At 39.6% G+C, this 19,516-nt stretch overlaps 1 protein-coding gene across 2 annotated transcripts; it reads right to left on the bottom strand.

The window, feature by feature from the left end:
* Positions 1-8,930: 8,930 nt before the first annotated feature.
* On the bottom strand, positions 8,931-19,238 carry LOC137277039 (organic anion transporter 3-like). Of its 2 annotated transcripts, none has more exons than XM_067808699.1 (11): positions 19,165-19,238; positions 17,362-17,524; positions 16,190-16,362; positions 14,774-15,004; positions 13,755-13,957; positions 12,222-12,500; positions 11,434-11,568; positions 10,931-11,016; positions 10,203-10,320; positions 9,984-10,056; positions 8,931-9,422 (listed from the first exon to the last, which is right to left on the bottom strand). In XM_067808699.1, the coding sequence occupies exons 2-11, from the start codon at positions 17,510-17,512 to the stop codon at positions 9,267-9,269; spliced, it is 1,605 nt and encodes a 534-aa protein (XP_067664800.1). In that variant the 5' UTR covers positions 17,513-17,524; positions 19,165-19,238; the 3' UTR covers positions 8,931-9,266. The 2 variants fall into 2 exon arrangements, with proteins under 2 accessions (XP_067664800.1, XP_067664802.1); XM_067808701.1 differs by lacking the exon at positions 19,165-19,238 and adding an exon at positions 17,910-17,929.
* Between the last annotated feature and the right edge of the window lie 278 nt (positions 19,239-19,516).

Below are 19,516 nucleotides of genomic sequence, written 5' to 3'. Positions count from 1 at the left end.
TGTACCCGGCGGTCTTCTTGTGGCTCTATGATGCGATCATAAATAGGTCGTGTTGACTTGGAAGGAAAACAGCCCAGTATGACCGTACATGTTTATCTTATGCGAAAGGACTGTCAGCAGTGTTTAGTCTGTCAACACATTGTCCTGTAGACACAAATGACAATGTCGCAGCACGCGCAAGTGTATGTAGGCGCCAGTGAAATACAGCTCCACTATGAAAACATTTGTAATATTTTTAAAGACGTTCTGAATAGCTGCAAGGTAAGGTATAGAAGTCCGATGAAAGATTTGTCTGGTTTTATGCACCTCGTGTAAAGTTAAGTGTTTCAAACTGCCGTTACAATAAGAAATACAACGAACAATAGATTGATAAAAAGCATGTTTCTTTGAGTCGAGTTTAACGTAACTTCCACCAACTCGAAAATTCAGTGCACTTTTTATTGCGAATCGAGTTGCATGAGAGTTATTATGCCGAGTCAGAGACACAGAGTATTTCCTTTGTGACCGAATACACAAGAATGTTTTCAGTTAAGAAATGTGTTTTGGGGGGATTTATAACCGAAATATATCTATATTTAACGTGGAGATACTAACCTGGGGATTTTGTAGTGTGATACTCCAATGATAATAACGTGTGCACTTATATTGTTCCAAATTCCATGCTAATAGCGTTAACGGTCAAAGCAGGCAAATTATTACCCCGATAAACCCAGCTGCGCTAGATGGTTATAGTCACATGACTTATCCCACCGGGTACCCATTTTCTGCTTGGTGAACGGTGAACAAATCCACTTGTCTAAGGTGAGACCACACGTATTCCATGTGCTTCGTTGAAAGGCAGGAAGTCTTAGAAACACCAAGGAGTCAAGCTATCAAACACGGTCACCCATCCAAGGACTGTCGGCGCCCAGTGTTGCTTACGTTCAACTGACTTCTGACCTGAGCTCCATGCACAGCACCACACACCACCACAAGACAGGTTTTTACGTCACTTCTTATATTATTTCACTGCAAACAAACATATGTCGCTGATGTTTAGCCAGCTTCGACACAGTGTTGCAGTATAACATATATACTATTAGTATTACCATGTTCAGACATACGATCCTCACCCAGCCTACCCATGAAGATCCGAATTAGAATTGATCTACGATAGCCGATGCTTGTCATAAGAAGGGAGAAACGGGATCCATTTTTAGGCATGCTGACACACGTTTTCGTTTCCCAGGTGCGTAGATTGTTGATCTGGTCCAGATTCGATTGTTTTCAGACCACGAGAACTGTCTGGATTGCATAGATATGATGACCGGCACTGACCAACTTCCTGTAAAACAGACTAAAAACTCGGCAAATATAAACATTCATGGAAATATTTGTTTTTATCCCTATCCCAAAAGACGTGTCCCATCCATGAAGGCCTGTGATTTCCTAAAAATAACAATGCAGTGATTATATAGAAGCTACTTCATCAGTGTCATATTGTTAGTTTCGTTGGAGTTTTAAGTACATTTCCATCTTCAGATAAACTGTAGCAAATGCCGGTTCGATCGCTTCTGATAGCTACTGATAAACGCAACATGCAAATTAATGCTAAACTAGCTGCGTATAAAGCAGATCCACACTGGTTCTAAATTTGAATCCCAAGAGCTATTCTCCGTGCCACAACGAGTTTTAGCTCGGAATGTCGCATTTAAATGAAAAGGAAAATATTCCCGAGAGAAGTAGGACAATTTCCTCTTAAAACTAAAAGAATACAGCGTCAAAATCCATAGGCACGCACGCAAGCGTGCATACCAATGTGGAAAGCAGATAAAAGGCAAATTTATATAAATACTTCATATAAATGTTCTCACGTTTGTGGGGTAGATCCAAAAGCCAAGCCAACCAACCTCCACTTCACCCCCACCTCCCCAACCTTGGTTGATGCATGTCATAGTGTCGAAGCTAGTAGAACAGATCTAGATCACAGATCTTCTGGCTTGAAGATGACACTTGAAGATCCCCGGGTTCGAATATTTGCCGAGAGCTTCAAGACTAACGGGATCGGGTTGTCAGACTCGCCGACTTTATTGACACATGTCACCGGTTCCCAATTGTGCACAGCGATGATCATATTGTATTGTCTGGTCGAGACTCAATTATTTACAGAACGTCACCAAATAGCTTGAATACCGTTGAGTGCGGCGTAACACTAGACCCGCTAACTCACTCACTCCTGTGTGAATGTTAACAAACAGTCCTTATGAATACTGTTGAGCTCTGCGTTACACAACAAACTAACAAGCATTCATTACATATTCTCTGAGAAAGAGAGAGAGGGAGAGAGAGGGGGAGAGAGAGAGAAGGAGGGAAGAATGCAAACCAAAAGAATGCAAAAATATGTTGTTGAAGCGAGCGTAAAATGCCAAAAAAATGAATTCGCTTCCCTTTCCCGGAAATGTTGAGTTTGAGTTTGAAGACTTCCTTCAGGGACAGTACTGGCCTGGCTTGATGTTACACGTGGACGACCAGAACGTGAACGATCGATGACATCATTTGTGTTCTGTTACCGTCTCACCAGTGCAGAAATGGTGTTCCGATGGCAGTGGAAATGTGCAGCCATTTGTCGTTGATACATCCCCCTACGAACCATCAGAATGGCCTCATGACGTTGTGCAGACGTTAGCCTTTGCATGCTATGCGTTTCAGAAGCCGTTTAATATTTTGAATAACCGCAAAGGCAGGGGTTGAGCTTTCCAAAGTGAACGTATTGTGTGGAATTCATTTGTTCTGTTTCTCTTTACCGGAATGCACGTGCAACAACGTATTGCACGTCTCACGGACGAAACCACTGACGTCACATAATGTGCATGCGTGTTGGATGCATGTCACTTATCTCTGAGTTTAAAGCTGTATGTGTCCACACAGATGTGATAAATTTAGATTTTGAATTTTTGCATGTACAGTTCCTTTATGTTCACAGTAGATATTTACTCACAGAGACACAGTACATACATCTACAGCAATGTAGAGCAGGAGGCAAGGTCATATTTGTTACACAATACCATCTGTCAGTTGATATCTTCCATTCATCTACATGTGTAACGTCAGGTGAATAATGTAAACATGTTTTTAAACGTCATGCAAACCTTGTCTAATGTTTGCCATGCAACCTATATATTTGGAGACATTAATTCGATTGTTGAGTTAAGCCTTTTTATGAGTATCATACTCTTTTACATCTTAATATAAACGTTCTAAAAACACCTTTGCTGTTAACCGACAGATAAGACATATTCAACACAGAACAAAAATAAAATAAAATAAAATAAAATACCGTTGCGATGACCCCTTGTGTCTGTAAGCAGCTCATGCACAATATTACCTTTGCAACTGTGTAAATGATCGAGATGCAGAGAAACTACCTAAACATTTTTGCCTTTTCTTTTTCTTATCTTGTCGAAAACACTTAATTCATACCTTAAGGGCAGTGATAGTTCTTTCTTCTGACTTTCATAATCACGGATGCGTATTTTGGCATACATTACATCCTCCGATAGAGTGTTATTAATAGTGTTGTTAGAGACTTATAGAGATAGTTTTTAGAGATGTTGTTTCCCAACATTCATTAAAATAAACGTGTTGTAGAGGGCAATATAAATGCCAGTAAAATATGCGTATAACGAGATCACGAGATGATACAAAGACGATCACGAGCTGACAGAATTATGAGTTGTGAGGTATTGGGCACTGATGCTATAACACTTATAGCGACGTGCAGGCATGTATGGACATATGTTTGGACATTTATAGTGCTGGACCGCACTTAGACATGATGGGCACGTCACTAGACTGCAGTATACTGGCTGTTCCATGTTGTAGCCACTTAATGCTGCATACCATTCAGAGTAACGAGGAGTACAGTGGTTTAACATATACTTGTACGACAGGTCGATCAAACAACCGACACACCCTGTATCCACTTGATGGCTTCATGTTGACGGTTTATTGTAGGGGATACATATATAACGTTGTTTTGAATGCTACCTTTGTTTTGTAAGTGTCCCCAAGATGTATCATTTGAGTCCCAAATATCCCTGTAGTAAATATGTAACTGATCGTACATTCTGTCATAGCGTTTGGTTCAAAACTAGTGAGACCCGTGAATGCCCCGGGTTAGCATAGGCCTTCAGCAACCCATGCTTGCCATAAAGGGCGACTCTGCTTGCCGTAAGAGGCGACTAACGGGATCGGATGGTCAGGCTCGCTGACTGGGTGACACATGTCATCGGTTCCCAATTGTGCAGATCGATGCTCATGCTTTTGATCACTGGATTGTCTGGTCCAGACTCGATTATTTACAGACCGCCATCGTATAGCTGGAGTATTGCTGGGTGCGGCGTGAAACTAAACTCACTCATTCAGTCAAAACAGTAAACGGCCATCGCTCAAAAGCCTAAGCTATGTGACTATGATGTGTGAGACATCACATCAACTGGTCCAATGCAGTCTTGTCTCATCGTCTCACCATTGTTGTCTACTACTTGTGTAGGATAATGCCGTTTGCGTTGGTCTTGTGTATTTGTTTCTTATGTTTTGTATAACCATCAAACGAAGATGCTTTTCGTTTGCTTATTTAAATATACATTTTAAAACATGATAAATGATTTTATGACGTTTCTCTTTCCTATTACATCCCTTACACCGTCAAACGTGTTTGTTCCTAAGACGGTAAATTCCGAGTTATCGCCCCTTGCTCAACCTCTCTCAAGCGCTTTGTACTTCTGTCTATGCCAGTTACATCCGAATGTTTTGGGATAAGCATTCGAAATACTAGTAACCGCCGGACCGTAGGCCCAGCGCTGGTTGTTATTATATTGGGCTGGCAGTTTCAGATATGTGCAGGCCCTTGTGGCCTTCAGTAAATTATCTGTCCATTATGTTTCAACCGGAGTGGTTCCCCCTCTGTTCCCTGTTTTAATGTTCGGGAGTCATCATGATCCATCATCTTATGTTTCTGTGTGTGATAGGCCTCACTTGAGTTTGTAGGAACAGTTGAAACTGTGTACAATGTAGTCTATATATGTTGTCTGAATGATCCTGTAAAACAAATCAAACACATGTAATAACACAGAATACAAACATAATTACATGAATATACATTCTAAAATTTCAAAACACAAAACAGAAACCAAAATACATTAAAACCATATTATCATTATAATCGTGTAGCTCACCTGTGAAACTTGTAATTTCACTGAAGATTTTCTTGCAGACACTGTGTGCATCTATTCAGTTGGTGAATACCCATAAGGTACACTATGAATACCATCATGTAGTAAAAAAACGTTTGTTGTCTATGGACGTCAATGTCACTTAGGTGTGTTTTTGTGTGTACAGAGTGTTATTGTGTGACTGAATCAGATAATAAGAACAGGAGACTGCTTTATTGTCAAAAAGATAGTGTTTAAACATCTCATGTCTCAGAAATTTCTTGGTGACTGATTTTTTAATACCTTTGGCTGTTTTCTCTTCAATGAGGTTTTTGTCTGTTTGTATCAAAAAAGAGTACATCTTTGCCTTTAACCCACAAAATTCTAAGATTATGTTTCCACTTGCTTCATCTTTCATCTTGCCGGTCACCTTCCTATTCAGATCGGAATAGAGTCCTTTTGGGTCATTGGGTGCATAATTGGAAGTATCAAAGAGATGCAAATTCTGCTTCATGAATGCATAAGGATCAAGTAGGGGTTGAGGAGGGGCATGGACTTGCATAAAAGACTGTCAGTGTCTGTCAAGAGCAAATCTAAATGTTCATGACCATATTGTGCTTGCATGATATTGTAGTGATGGGTTGATCTAAATGTACACTTGTCTTTTCTAATTCAACATCAACCACCTCATCTGAATAAATTTTGACCTGCTTGAAATTGGTTTTTGCTGCCAGTTTTTGAAGTCTAGGTCCTTGTGTTACCAACTGCACTGTTTTGTGTTTACGTTTATTCATACAGAAACGGCCAAACACACAGGTGTTCATCAGTTTGTAACGATCTTTGTCACAATTGTCCTTTGCATTTTTGCGATTTCTCAAGTTGAGCTCCACGTAGGGTTTCAACCATGAACCTTGGGTAAATTTTAAAACTCTGTGTATTTGCTTTAACACTAAACCATGATTCAAATACAACAGTAAGGTTTTGAAATGAACCACATAACGAGAACGATCTTTCAGTGTACAAAAAAGTATTCTACCAGATGATTTCTTTGGAAGTTTCTCCAATGGTCGATTGTGGAAATGAGCCAGCAATTCTTTGTGCTTGACTGATAACTCCTCAAAAGAGATATCATCATGAGGTGGCCATGGGAAAAGCTGCGTGAGCTTTGTGTAAGTGGATACAGCAAATCAATTTCTAAGATATACCCTGTGTCACTCTCTGTATCTATGGTGAACCAGTCTATGGAGTTGAACTCTGCGGGTTCAATGAATTGGTAATTTCCTATAGGGAGAGGTTGCAACATCACTGTGGCATACAACGAATTTACATCAAAGTAGAGAAGAGTGGAGGTGTCTTTTTCTGGATTAAAATCAGGCATGTGTTCATTGTTGCTCTCTGCATATTTTTTCCCAATGACTGGGACCACCACGAATAGAATTTTCAATGCAATTGTAAGTGTCTACATCTGTCAACAGATCAAGTTTAGCACCAGTGATTTTCATCGCAGCATCCAAACAGAAACCAGGCATGGAATAGTAATGGCAAATGTCCAGTCCATAGTCAGTTAAACAACCAGTTCTGAAGGTTTCAATAACATCTGTTACCAACAACACATCTACTGTCACATACAATCTCATGAAGTCGCTCATGGATTGACATTGAAATGTTTGCCATAACTCATGTGCAAAAGCATAGTCATCATCACTGATGTTCTGCTCACTAAGGGAACTGTAGAAGGCTTCTTTAGGAGGCAAGCATGTCTCATTTAATGTTTCCCATGAATCCATATACTCATAGGGAAACATGTTGTGGAAATGTTTCTTGCAAATAAACAAAGGAATTCACTCCCTTCATTAACTGATTTTGGGTAAGGCCATCTAAGATACTTTGTAAAAATTTATAGGAATCCAGAAAGACTAATCTACTGTCTACTGTAAAAGACAAAACATGCTCTGTAGTGTGAGGTATGACAGCGATCTCACGATCCCCAAACGTCTGTGCTACCTCTAACAAAAGGTGAGCATAATAATGTTCCAGATTATGGAACATTACAATAACCCTTTTCTTTAACTGAAAACTGAGATTGCATTTGTTATGCAAGACTTGACGGAACTTTCCTGACAAATGATCATGATCCAATACTTTATCAGATCCTAGCAGCTCACCACATGACCCACAATAAGTTGTATTGGCTATGGTTGTTTTATCTTGATCAGTGAGTTGCATAGGTTTCACAGAATCATAAACAGATTCATGATCTCATCATATTCTTTTAAAATGTTTGCAATGAAGTGTTCTGCTGCGTTTTCACCTCACTACGTTTGAATAGGTTTTGAATATTGCTCATCAGTACATACCACTTTGTAGGCATACCCACAAGGAACATGTCGATTCACACGAAAAGTATTGTTTCTTTCACCTATTAATAAACTTTCAAAATCGGCTACAATCAAAAACTTGGCTCTCTCTGTTTTGCTTTGTGACCTTAAACCAAACTGATAAACTGCTTCCTCTGGTTTAGGTAAAACAGCTCTTTGTGCTTTCATCAATTCACAAGTGTGTTGATGACTTACATTACCTCAATTGAAAAAAATAATATTTGCATTCCGACTTAATTCTGTCGTAGTTTGTATATGTTCTTGGCTAGTAATGGGAAATACATTGCCTCTACGCAGCGTATGTTATCTTCGAGTGAAGCGGTTGACATTCCAGTCAACAATATGATGATCGATCCGCGTGGTACGATTATACAGAGGAAGAGAAATATCGCTATGTTTTAACGATATTTCCATTTCTGAGAACGTGGGTACTAAATATGATACAAAACCCGTTCGACTTTCATATCTAGCTTATGTCCCTCGTAAATATGAAGGTCGGTTAATATCATGTACACACACATACACAAAACAAAACAAAACAAAACAAAACACACACACACACACACACTGACATGCTTACTGTTTACGAAACATACGTTACTTTTGGTGTTCAGTATATGTATACACTAGTGTTGAAAACACAAATACCTCCAGAAAATTTTCATATTCCTTATTAGTATATGAGAAAAAGAAGACAATTCCATAAAAGTAACAAAAAGAAAATCAGTAGGGAAAGGTAGAAACGTTTAACATAGTGAACATTACTGAATATAAAAATGAATTGTGTTTAATATTAACACCTATGGTTGATTTGACTGGCGTTACTAAAATATGTGTGTTACTCATTTAAATATACCAAAACAATGCAACAGACAGAATACAAATGAACAGATTAACACATACAACTCATCTAGAGACAATAATAATGAAAGAAGCAGAGCATATTTCCGATAATTGGAACTCGATAATCCCGTTATACAGTCAGTTCACAACAGACGGTATTGCTGAGTATACCTGTTGAAGCTCACATAAAATGCAATATTAAATGCATTCCCTTTCCCCTAGAACTGTTCCCCAACTGCTTTGAGTTCCTTCAAGCACAAGAGACGACTAACGGGATCAGATAGTCAGATTCGGTGACATGGTTAACATGTCATCGGTTTCCAATTGCGCAGACCGATGCTCATGTTGTTGATCACTGGATTGTCTGGTCCAGACTCGATTATTTACAGACCGCCCCCATGTTGCTGGAATATTGCTGAGTGTTGCGTAAGACAAAACTCACTCATAAAATATTGGGACGCATTTTTCAAGGATAAGTTGCTCAGGAGTTTAGATCGATTACATTCTGATAATATTTTATAAACTTTGTAACAATTCGATTTATTAGACCAAATACTAAATCTAATAACGATAGGCATATCTCATGTTTCTGATAATAATGTTGTCCAATTGTGATCTGATGCTCTTTGAGGCACACAATACGAATATGTCGTTACCATGAATGATACATGCAGCGTAAGCTTTACATTTTAATTTGACTACCGATGTCCTTGATGATATCATATAGGTAACTAATAAATGAATAACAACGTGTATGTCTGAAGATTTTTCCTAATGATAATCCTTTGGTGGGTTTGCATTATTATGGGTATATCTGGAGAAACAAGCCCAGTTTTATTTTCCGAGGGTAACGTTAGCCCCTTGCAGGTGTTTTATCCCATGCCTTGATGTCCTCTATCGTCTGGGGAAGTTCTCGTCCCTCTGCTTCTGGTAGCTGATAATTGAGCGCAGCTGTTACCAAACACGCCATCCCGAAAATTGTTCCAGGAGCCCAGGGTATTTGTGCTGCCTGGAATAAAACATGTAACACTATCATAACATTAGGAATCAATCCAATCATGTGTATACTACACATCAAAAGCCACTTTCTCCAGTATTCTGTTCTAAACTCTAGATTTTGCAGGATATTCCGTACTGTCTAAAGGCACTGTTGCACATTGATTAACGTATTGCATTGTAAATCCGTAACATGGAAACAGATTATCGTCATGAGATAAATAAACAATGAAACTCGGTGAAAACTGGCATATATATTATATACATACACACATAGTGAGTGCTTCAGTGGGTCTCAACGTTTGAAAGGATGTCTATATTCATTCGGATTGCGTTTCCATTCATCGTACTGCGGATATGAAGACAGTTACATTCTTTGGAAAATATAGGCACTTATTATTGACCAAGATTAACAAAATGGTATCATAATGGCATTCCTTCACTGAAGAGGAACAGGGTATATCGACTGATATTTGTTTCTTCTTGAAGTGAATATTTTCCAATAGAACTTGTTCTTTTTCTTAATGCACACTTCTGAAATGCTACTAAAAGAGGGTTTCTCGTCGGTTCTTACAAGCAGAGATACGAAAGGTGCAATCATTCCTCCAACTCTGCCAGCTGTCGATCCCGATCCCATGCCAACAGATCTGTTGGCAGAAAGGTCTATGGTTAATTCACGGTATCACGACCATTTGACATCAGCTCATTGTTGTACATAAACACTCTCTCAAGTTTCATAAGGTCAAATGCATTTTAGATATCCCGAGGCATTTACGGTAGTTAAAACAAAAACCTGAGATTCGTCGGGTAGATCTCCGGTGTGTACGCAAACATCCCGTTAAAACAGGCGGTGTTGCCGACTTTTCCAATAAACGCCAAGATAGTAGCTGATGTCAGCGCGACTGGACCGCCTGAAACATGTCAAGTGCTTATCACAGATTTCTGTTTCTAGAGGCCGTTTTTTTATAGATAGGTTATCGTTTGGACAGAAGAAATAGAGTTCTGGACAGATGCAACTCGGATATGCAGATGTTCGTACGTTGAAACCAAATACTACATATACTTTACATTTAATTTTTGATTTTATGGAGACATAATAATTGATATTTAAACTTATAATGACGTTAAAAGAAATAATGAGATCATTTCCAGAAATATATCACAGTGTAAGACAGACAAAAACTGAAGATGAAGCATACACGTTAAGGGGTGGCACTGAATATAGGACAGAGCTAGTTAATGAGTTGAGTTTTACGCCATACTCAGCAATATTCCAGCTATATGGCGGCGGTCTGTAAATAATCGAGTCAGGACCAGACGATCAACAACATGAGCATCGATCTGCGCACTTGGGAACCGATGACATGTGTCAACCAAGTCAGCAAACCTGACCACACGATCCCGTTAGTCGCCTCTTACGACAAGCATTGTCGCCATTGATAGCAAGCATGAGTTGCTGAATATAGGACAGAGAGTTGTTTGCTCTTTGTGCATGCATGCCGACTTATCTGTCACTCTCACCCGCCAAGGCCTTGACTACTGTAGCCAGGAGAAGACATGTCCCAGCGAGTGTATGGAAGCTCATGAAGAAGATCCTTCTTCCCCATCTGCATAGAGTGAGCAGTATATTTAAAACAGTCATGTTATTTCTGTTCAGAGCAGTTTTGCACATGAAGATAAGAACACTAAAAATGCAGTCATCAAAAAGGTGCAGAAAAACATTCCAATCATCAGTTCGATAAAACCAGTGAGCTCTTTCTGGGTCAATTCAGCTGCAGTTATAGAGGGCATGAGTCTGGATTGCAGGCTTTGGACACATTTTTATGAATATTTAAAGGTTATAACCCTGTAAAACAATTAAAGTGGTGATACTGGGAATCGACAAAAGTGACCAGTGAACCTGTGAAGAGGCATACCTATGCACAAGAAATCGAGAGGCATTATGTTTCCAGTCTCTAAGGCTGCGTGTGGGGAATTGTCATTATAATTATAGTCAGAAGAGTGACGCCCAGTACGGTATCTACCTTCTTCCGACATACCAGTAGAGTGGCCCTGCTGGTACTTCAGCTAGAGAGTTCAGGAGGAAGTTCAAGTAGAAATCATCATGCAGAGATGAGGATGTCAGATAGAGGCTGAAGTACGTCAAGCTGTCAACCAGCCTGCAACATTGTCACCAACATTGTCATATGTCATAATTTGGCAACAGGGATGATGTTGTAATATACTTTTTTAATAATTCATGATGTGCCTTTTAGGTTTAAAAACGAACTATGGCGGTCAGATTTTACTAAACATCTACCACCATACATCTTACATATCATACACCCGGGGGACTCGGGTTTAGAACAAACTTAGAGATAGACCATGCTAAAATACTTTGGAGAGGTTAAACGAGACCTAATGGTTTTCAGTGTGGCTCTTTAGTCACAATATCAATAAATGGAATGTGTTATCTATATTCGAATATTATTTTTGTCTTCACATAGCAATGCTACCGTTGTGTGCTTCACAGTTTTCATGTGCATGCATCATATATCGTTGTTATCACGAACAAATCGTTCATACAGTTGTGGATAAGTAGCCGAGGTATCTGAAGAACAATACCATTAATCAGCCAGAAAGAAAACGATCTTCTCATTTCCTGTATTTTTAATCCTATGTGGATGTTTTACCGGCAGGTAATCGTAACTGGGTTCGTACTGGCGTCAGTGTTCTATATGTTGACACGCGTTCCGAATAGCAAACTTTGAGGAAGTGCAACATTCACTGAACGGGAATGGAGTGCATCACGCAGTATATGGGCTGTACTCACCAGGAGACCCACACAACACCACTCATCTGTAACATAAACTTGGTCCGCACCAAATCAAGGCAGTTGTATTTCACGACTTCTGTCTGTTTCTCTGATGGCGTACCCACGTATTTACTTTCGGCACTGTTCAATTCAACGGGTGGTTCTTCAGTTCCAATACCGGGCAATGATACATTTGACACGTCGATATTGTTGATCTTGGCTGCCCTCTTGAATATCGCAAACGCCTTCTTGGACTTCTTGTTTGTAATCAGCCATCGTAGAGACTCTCCCAGAAAGCTACATAATTAAAAATAGCATACACAATTTTCACATGCTATTTAGCGTCAGTATATCTGTGAGCTATATGCACTGTGGTAGATACACCTAATTATCACATTTATAATGCAGAAAACAAATAGCCGAGGCATTTGAAAAAGTGTTTTTTTTTCATTGTAGAGATATATGAATATTACCATACAATGGGTTACTTCTTTTTGGAAGCAGTGAAGATCCCGATTAGAACAGGTCTTCAGTAACCAATGCTTGTCATAAAAGGCGACTACAGGGATCGGTTGGTCAGGTTCTCTGACTTGGGTGACATGTACACATGTCCCAATCACGTAGATCGTTTCTCACACTTCTTTTTGGAAGCAGTGAAGATCCCGATTAGAACAGGTCTTCAGTAACCAATGCTTGTCATAAAAGGCGACTACAGGGATCGGTTGGTCAGGTTCTCTGACTTGGGTGACATGTACACACGTCCCAATCACGTAGATCGTTTCTCATACTTATGATCACTGGATGGCCTGGTCCAGATTCGATAGGTCAGTTACAATAATGAAGCCTTGAGGAATAATTCAATTTGAGTCAATGTCGGCAGTATTTCAACCACCATGCACAATGATCAAGTCATAACAACGTGATAAATGAAAGTATGTAGAAGATGAAATTAAGGTCAGTACATTTATCTCAACATTAGGCAAAGATACGACACATTATCAGGATTTCAGATCTCTTGCAACAAAGGTAAGATTAACGCGCGAAGGACGGGCGGTACCTCTTCCACATACATGAAACCCGGAAAAAAATCGACCCTTTCCCCGGGAACTTGGTGATTTGGTCGGGGAATAAAACAAATCTTCCTTACTAAAAAACAGGTGAACAGAGTTGTCAGAGTTTCTTATAAACACTACTACAAAAAGAAACAGAACAGATATATTAAACAGCTATCGATGTACCAGTCTACGTCTAAAAAAGACAAACTATATGCCTCCAATCAACAATGATATACCTCAAATGGATAGTTTATCCCTGTACTACATAAAACATATACACCTCTGCAGCTTCAGCAGATATGAAAAATGATGAAGCATTGGTTGATATTGTTACTTAAATGTATTTTGTCGCCAAACTGGATTAACTGAAATTCCACCTATCCTTATAACAAGATCACTGCTTAAGTACGTGTCTTATCATGTGTCTTAAAGAAGGCATTCTTGTATCAAATGCACCTTTTACAAATGTTGGAAATTGCGAGCACTTTGGACTTACATAATCTGGAAAAACACAAGAGTAGAAACAGATACAAATGAGAGTTGTAGAGTTCTCCAGTGCATATCACGCAACAAGTAGGCGGTGCCTGTGAGGAGTATTGCGCAGATACTCCACCACAAGGTGAATACTGTAGATACTTCTACCCGCCTGTTCATCGGAAACTCCTCCATACCCATTGTGCTTGTTGTCACAACAATGCCCTGAATCAAAAGAAAACGTGAGAGGAACAGTAAGCCTGTAATCGAAACAAGTTATACAGTTTAAACAAAACAGGCGTTATTAGGTTCGAATTCATTACTGATGGGTACTACCTCGAGCAGTCACTATTTACCTCACATGCTTATGAAGCTCTGCTATCAGTTTTATTTATCAACGATATTTCATATTTAATACGCCGTGTGTGCCAAGCAAATATTTTGGATATGTTTACAGTGCAATATCTTTGACGCTCTTGATATTTCATCCTTCTCGATGAAATGACTCAGTTACACATTAAGCTGACAACCATTGGCCTTGAAGTTAATGACAGGAAAAAAACTCTTTATGGACTTTTCCTAAACACATTTCCCTTACATGTTGAACATCATAGCCATACAGATAGTATTTTAAGTAAACCACTCGGAATCAGATTATCCCGTGTCAGTCAATGAGAATCTATGATAGGCTACAATCAAGTCGGAAAACCCTATCCCGGTATTTGCCTCTCACGGCAGTAAGTGTGGACATCTCTCTACTCGAACAAGTTTACTGAGCTTGTGTCAGTGATCACTGCCCTAATTCCAACTGAACTTTACATGAACCCGTACCGATTATGCAGATGCCTCGCCACACAGTTGGAGTGACTGAAGGTAAAGCAAACTTGACAAAGTATTGTAAGAGAAGATACTGTGTACTTGCCGACAGATGTTTTATCTTCTTCAGTAAGGACTTAGACATGTAATGTAGATGTTCTTATATGCTTATCTCAAGCTGTTTATAATACCATCTTAGACAGTAAGCAAATGTATCAGTATTACCTGTTGAAAAATTCCATTCACCAGCCTCAGAGCAGAAAAGGCTGCGATATTAGGAGCGAACGCTAAAGCAAGACCTGCACCGGCTGTCAACACGTGTGACATGACAAGAAATGGTTTCCTCCCGAATTTGTCCGACATCACCGACACCGTGGCTGCGCCAATCCCTTGTCCTACGATGAAGAGTGACTGCGGGAGGCGACCGAGGAAGTCATTCCCACACACGAGATCCCACTGAAACAAAACGTGTAGTTTCTCTCTTTGAAGAAATAGTTTCAGGTTATCAACGAAGGTGTCCATATGAGTGTTTTGTCTGTAATACTGTACTTATTGTTCTTAGTGAATGGGAAAATTATTTTAATTTGGAGATTTTATGGTCATCACAAATATGAGTTTTTGTGACATCATAACGAACACAGCATCCTGCCATTTGTGACCAAGGAATGAAACACATAAGGATCAACAACATTATAAATTCTCCCTCTTAATTTTCTGTGACCACCTACATTTGAGGGTAATAGTTCGTCACTCTTTCACTGGTATAAGAACTGAGTTGGTGAAGATCTTGTTATGAAAACACTGCGTGAGTTTCGAACCAATCACTCTAAGCCTGTTGGGGTAAGGCGCCACACATAAACTGATTGTATCATCAGGTGTTTCAGTAATATATGGTATTTCTTGGCAATGCTTCTTTATTCAATACTAAGGACAGCTTTTACGAAACGTGACGACCACAGTTGTGCTTACGTTACTGTTCAAGAGGGTCCGGACCACTTGTGAAAATTGAACGCAAAGCTAACTCGGATGGAATAAGTATTTCCTCATCGAAAATATTTGAGGACTGGACATTTGAGCAAGACACGAGCGTAGCGTTGTTGGCGCTTTTGCTCTGGTCCTTGCCGATCAGTGTCCATACAAATCAGACTTCATCTCGGAATGACACATTCATAGCAAGACTGTTTGGTCGCTAAGGTTAACTTGGGCGGGTGTAAGATCATATCGTTTTATAGTGATTTACGAACGGACGCTCATAATTTAATCGGAGCCTGTTCTTGGTGACAGCAGAGAGGTACTAACCAAATGTGTGTATGTAGTTCGAGAGCATGCAAACCGTTTATTGTGTACTACCGTCTCTTCGAACTTACATGTACACTTATGAACCGTTCACACATCCCTGTAGGAATGAGGACATGTCGCCAAACGTCATACAGAACGAAAAAATGAGTATTTCTTAAAACGGTAACCTACCCCTCCTCCTCCGCGTTTCCTTCTAACAACCATCAGGTGGTTAATGAACCGGTTAGTCCAGCTAAAGGGGAGTGAGTACAGCAAACAGAACAGCTAGGCAGAGGTAAATAGCTACAGTCATGAACGAATGAAACTGATATAACACATTTTAAGACACATAGTACACCATACCTCTGACACTATGGAATGATCTTTCGGCATATCATATGTCCAGGCACTGCATGCATGAGACGATGTCACATTAGTGGTGGTGTTCCGTACAGACACTTCACATTTGCCGTAGTCGGTGTTGGTGTCGTTGCCATAAAGTGGTGTCACAACACACTGTTGTTTTACGGGTTGAGCTATTGAAAAACCACGAGGTTTTTTTCTATATATGGTATATTACATTTATTTTGAAGTGAAATAAGTACGTTTGTACAATGTATACATAGACATGTACACATGTACAAAGATATGGATACACGTATGTACGTATACGTTTGTAACAGCACCATCAATTACAACCGTCATGGACACAGGAATAAAGTGACATAAGGTGAGAACCACTGCATTTGTCAGTTCGGGGTAGAATCTGCAGATGTAACTTTAGAATATGCAGATTATACGTGCACGTCACCTCGACATAGAGCAATATAAAGCACATATGAGGAAACATAATGACGTATTGGGGAAGTAAATGAGTGAGTTCAAAGTTAACGTCTGACTGAGCAATGTCACAGCTGTACACACCCCTATGAATTTTGCATGGATTGCATCGAAATCGCAACATGTGGTACCCAAATTTGTCTATCTACAACAGCAGATGATATAGTGCATGTGACGAGGCAGTTCTGCATATTTACTTGGGTATACGATGATTTTATAATTTTCAACAAATTTTTATACATCTCCTAGTACTTGTTACCACCATTAGTTGTACCACTAGAGTTACATATTTTACTTAACATGTATGTACAATTGCATTCTTATGACTATGGAATAGGCTTTTTTCGAGTAGAGACCAGACAATCCAGTGATCAACAGTATCAGTATCAATCTTCCGCAAGTGGAATGAGTCAACTAAGTCAGTGAGCCTTACCATCCGATCCCATTAGTCGCCTTTCATCACAAGCCTTGGCTGCTGAAGATCGTTACTAGTTTTAAATAGGATCTTCAGAGGGTCTAGCACTCGAGCAATGGTAACTCCCATACGTGAACATATAGTTATGACACTCGTACCACTATGATCGCTTTGTTTAACGTTTGTTCTGTTGCATGGTTAAAGATGCATCCATGGGTACAGATGAGGTCATAAAGTGAACTGTTTCATTCAAATTCTTGTAACAAGAACATAGACATACCTATGAACACGAAGTTGAGGAGGTGGAAACAAACTGTTAGGTTTCCAATACTCAACAGGACGGCTTGCAACAGCTGATACCGACCCAATGTGCCCAGCAGTTGTAGAACACTGTCAATAGTCCGTAGCGAGGTCTTCTTGTCGTCAGCCATTGCCTATATTTACTGTAAGAGACATGGAGCACTCGCGTACAGCAATGTAGTGCAAGGGCAGAAGGTTGTATTTGTTACACAGCACCAACTGTCACTTGATATCTTCCGTGCATCTACCTGTGTAGCTTCAGGTGAATAATATAAATATTTTTAAACGTCATGCAAATCTTGTTTAATGTTTGCCTTAGCATGTATTTACTGAAAGAGACATGGGGCACTCACATGCAGCTATGTAGTGCAAGGGGAGGTCATATCAGCTACACAATACTAACTGCCATTTAATGTCTTCGTACATCTAAATGTGTAGGGTCGAGTGAATAATGTAACGACTTGCAACGTCATACAAATCTTGTACAATGTTAAACAGAATGTAAATGCATATCTGCTTTAACCTTACCTTACAGCTAAGAATTCAGGGCGGTTTGAGGTTATATCACCCTTGTGTTAATATGCCTCGTTCATATTCATTTCTGCCTTGAGGGCAGTGATTATTCATTCTCCTCGTCTATACAGCCGGGCATACGTATTCTGGCATACATCCCATGTTACAGTGTGATTGATATGGTTGATGAAGAATTATACTTTTCCTTTCCCAGCGTCTACCAATATTGGGCAAAATACATGCGCAGGTTCATAATTCGATAAAAGATCACTTGCTGATATAAATACGAGGTATGAGATATTAGGGATCGATGCTATTACGTTTCTATATCAACGTGCATGCACGTGTATGTGACATGTATACGCTTGACAGCCGTCGTGCATCATGGGTACTCCACTCAGCAACATCATTTTGACTCACATCTGGCAAGAGGATGTTTTATCCACTTAATACCTAGGACAATTCACGATAACAAGAATTAAAATATTTGAACATCATTTTGTATGGCGGTGCGATCAAACAACTGACCCTCACCGTATCCACTTGGTGGTGTCATATAGATCGGTGATTGTGATATGAACGCCTTACCTGTTTGAACATGCATGTTGTGAATAAGCACACGTACTTACATACCTTAGCAGACGCATGATGCTGTTGTTAAGGCATGTACAACCTTCGGTTATTGTAAACATTGCCAGCAAGCTTTACCTTAATCCCATAAATTCCTTAGTAAATCACGAGCATTTCCCATATCGTACCTTCTACCAGAAGCAGTTCGATGTACTGAAATTATAATACGCCTAAAGGGACGGGTGAAACAAACTACCAATGCCTCAAGTGGGTTTTAAGCAGTCGTTGCTGATCCAAGGTCGAATACTGGCAACCAAAACGTCTTTTTTTTTAACGCCACACTGAGCAAAATAGATAACCAGACAATCCACTAAATAATGGATTCAGGATCAGACAATCCATTGATTAACAGAATAAACATCAAGCTACGCAACTGGAAGTTAGTGAGCCGGACCACCCGACACTTCAAGTCGCCTCTTACGAGAAGAATTGATTGCTAAATGTTTTACTTTATTGTAGTCAGTGATAATGTACGACTACCAATTAACCTTTATTAACAGTTGTTTTACTGTCCTTCGTCGACAGTTTTTTTTATATAATATACATATATTCCACTCATCATCTATCTATCTGTCTGTCTGTCTGTCTGTCTAATGGGTAATATATGTATAATATGAAAACAAAAATAAAAATGACATACCTGGTACTTGTAGACCGCTAACTGCGAAGGAACAAACTGAAACATACTTAAGTCCCTAGACAATACCGTTTCACTGTACCCGGCGGTCTTCTTGTGGCTCTATGATGCGATCATAAATAGGTCGTGTTGACTTGGAAGGAAAACAGCCCAGTATGACCGTACATGTTTATCTTATGCGAAAGGACTGTCAGCAGTGTTTAGTCTGTCAACACATTGTCCTGTAGACACAAACGACAATGTCGCAGCACGCGCAAGTGTATGTAGGCGCCAGTGAAATACAGCTCCACTATGAAAACATTTGTAATATTTTTAAAGACGTTCTGAATAGCTGCAAGGTAAGGTATAGAAGTCC

The sequence above is a fragment of the Haliotis asinina genome, chromosome 3, assembly GCF_037392515.1.
Source record: "Haliotis asinina isolate JCU_RB_2024 chromosome 3, JCU_Hal_asi_v2, whole genome shotgun sequence".
In the NCBI taxonomy this organism is placed as follows: Eukaryota; Metazoa; Mollusca; class Gastropoda; order Lepetellida; family Haliotidae; genus Haliotis; species Haliotis asinina.
The sequence above is the reverse complement of the archived record's forward strand: the minus strand, read 5'-3'. Positions and strand labels throughout refer to the sequence as shown.

Coding starts and splice junctions, on each gene's coding strand:
- LOC137277039 (XM_067808699.1), bottom strand. CDS start 17,512: ATGGCTGACGACAAGAAGACCTCGCTACGGACTATTGACAGTGTTCTA. Junction 10,321..10,930: donor AGTAGTCAAGGCCTTGGCGG/GTGAGAGTGACA, acceptor GACATGTTTCAG/GCGGTCCAGTCGCGCTGACA. Junction 9,423..9,983: donor CACCTTTCGTATCTCTGCTT/GTAAGAACCGAC, acceptor GTTTTATTCCAG/GCAGCACAAATACCCTGGGC.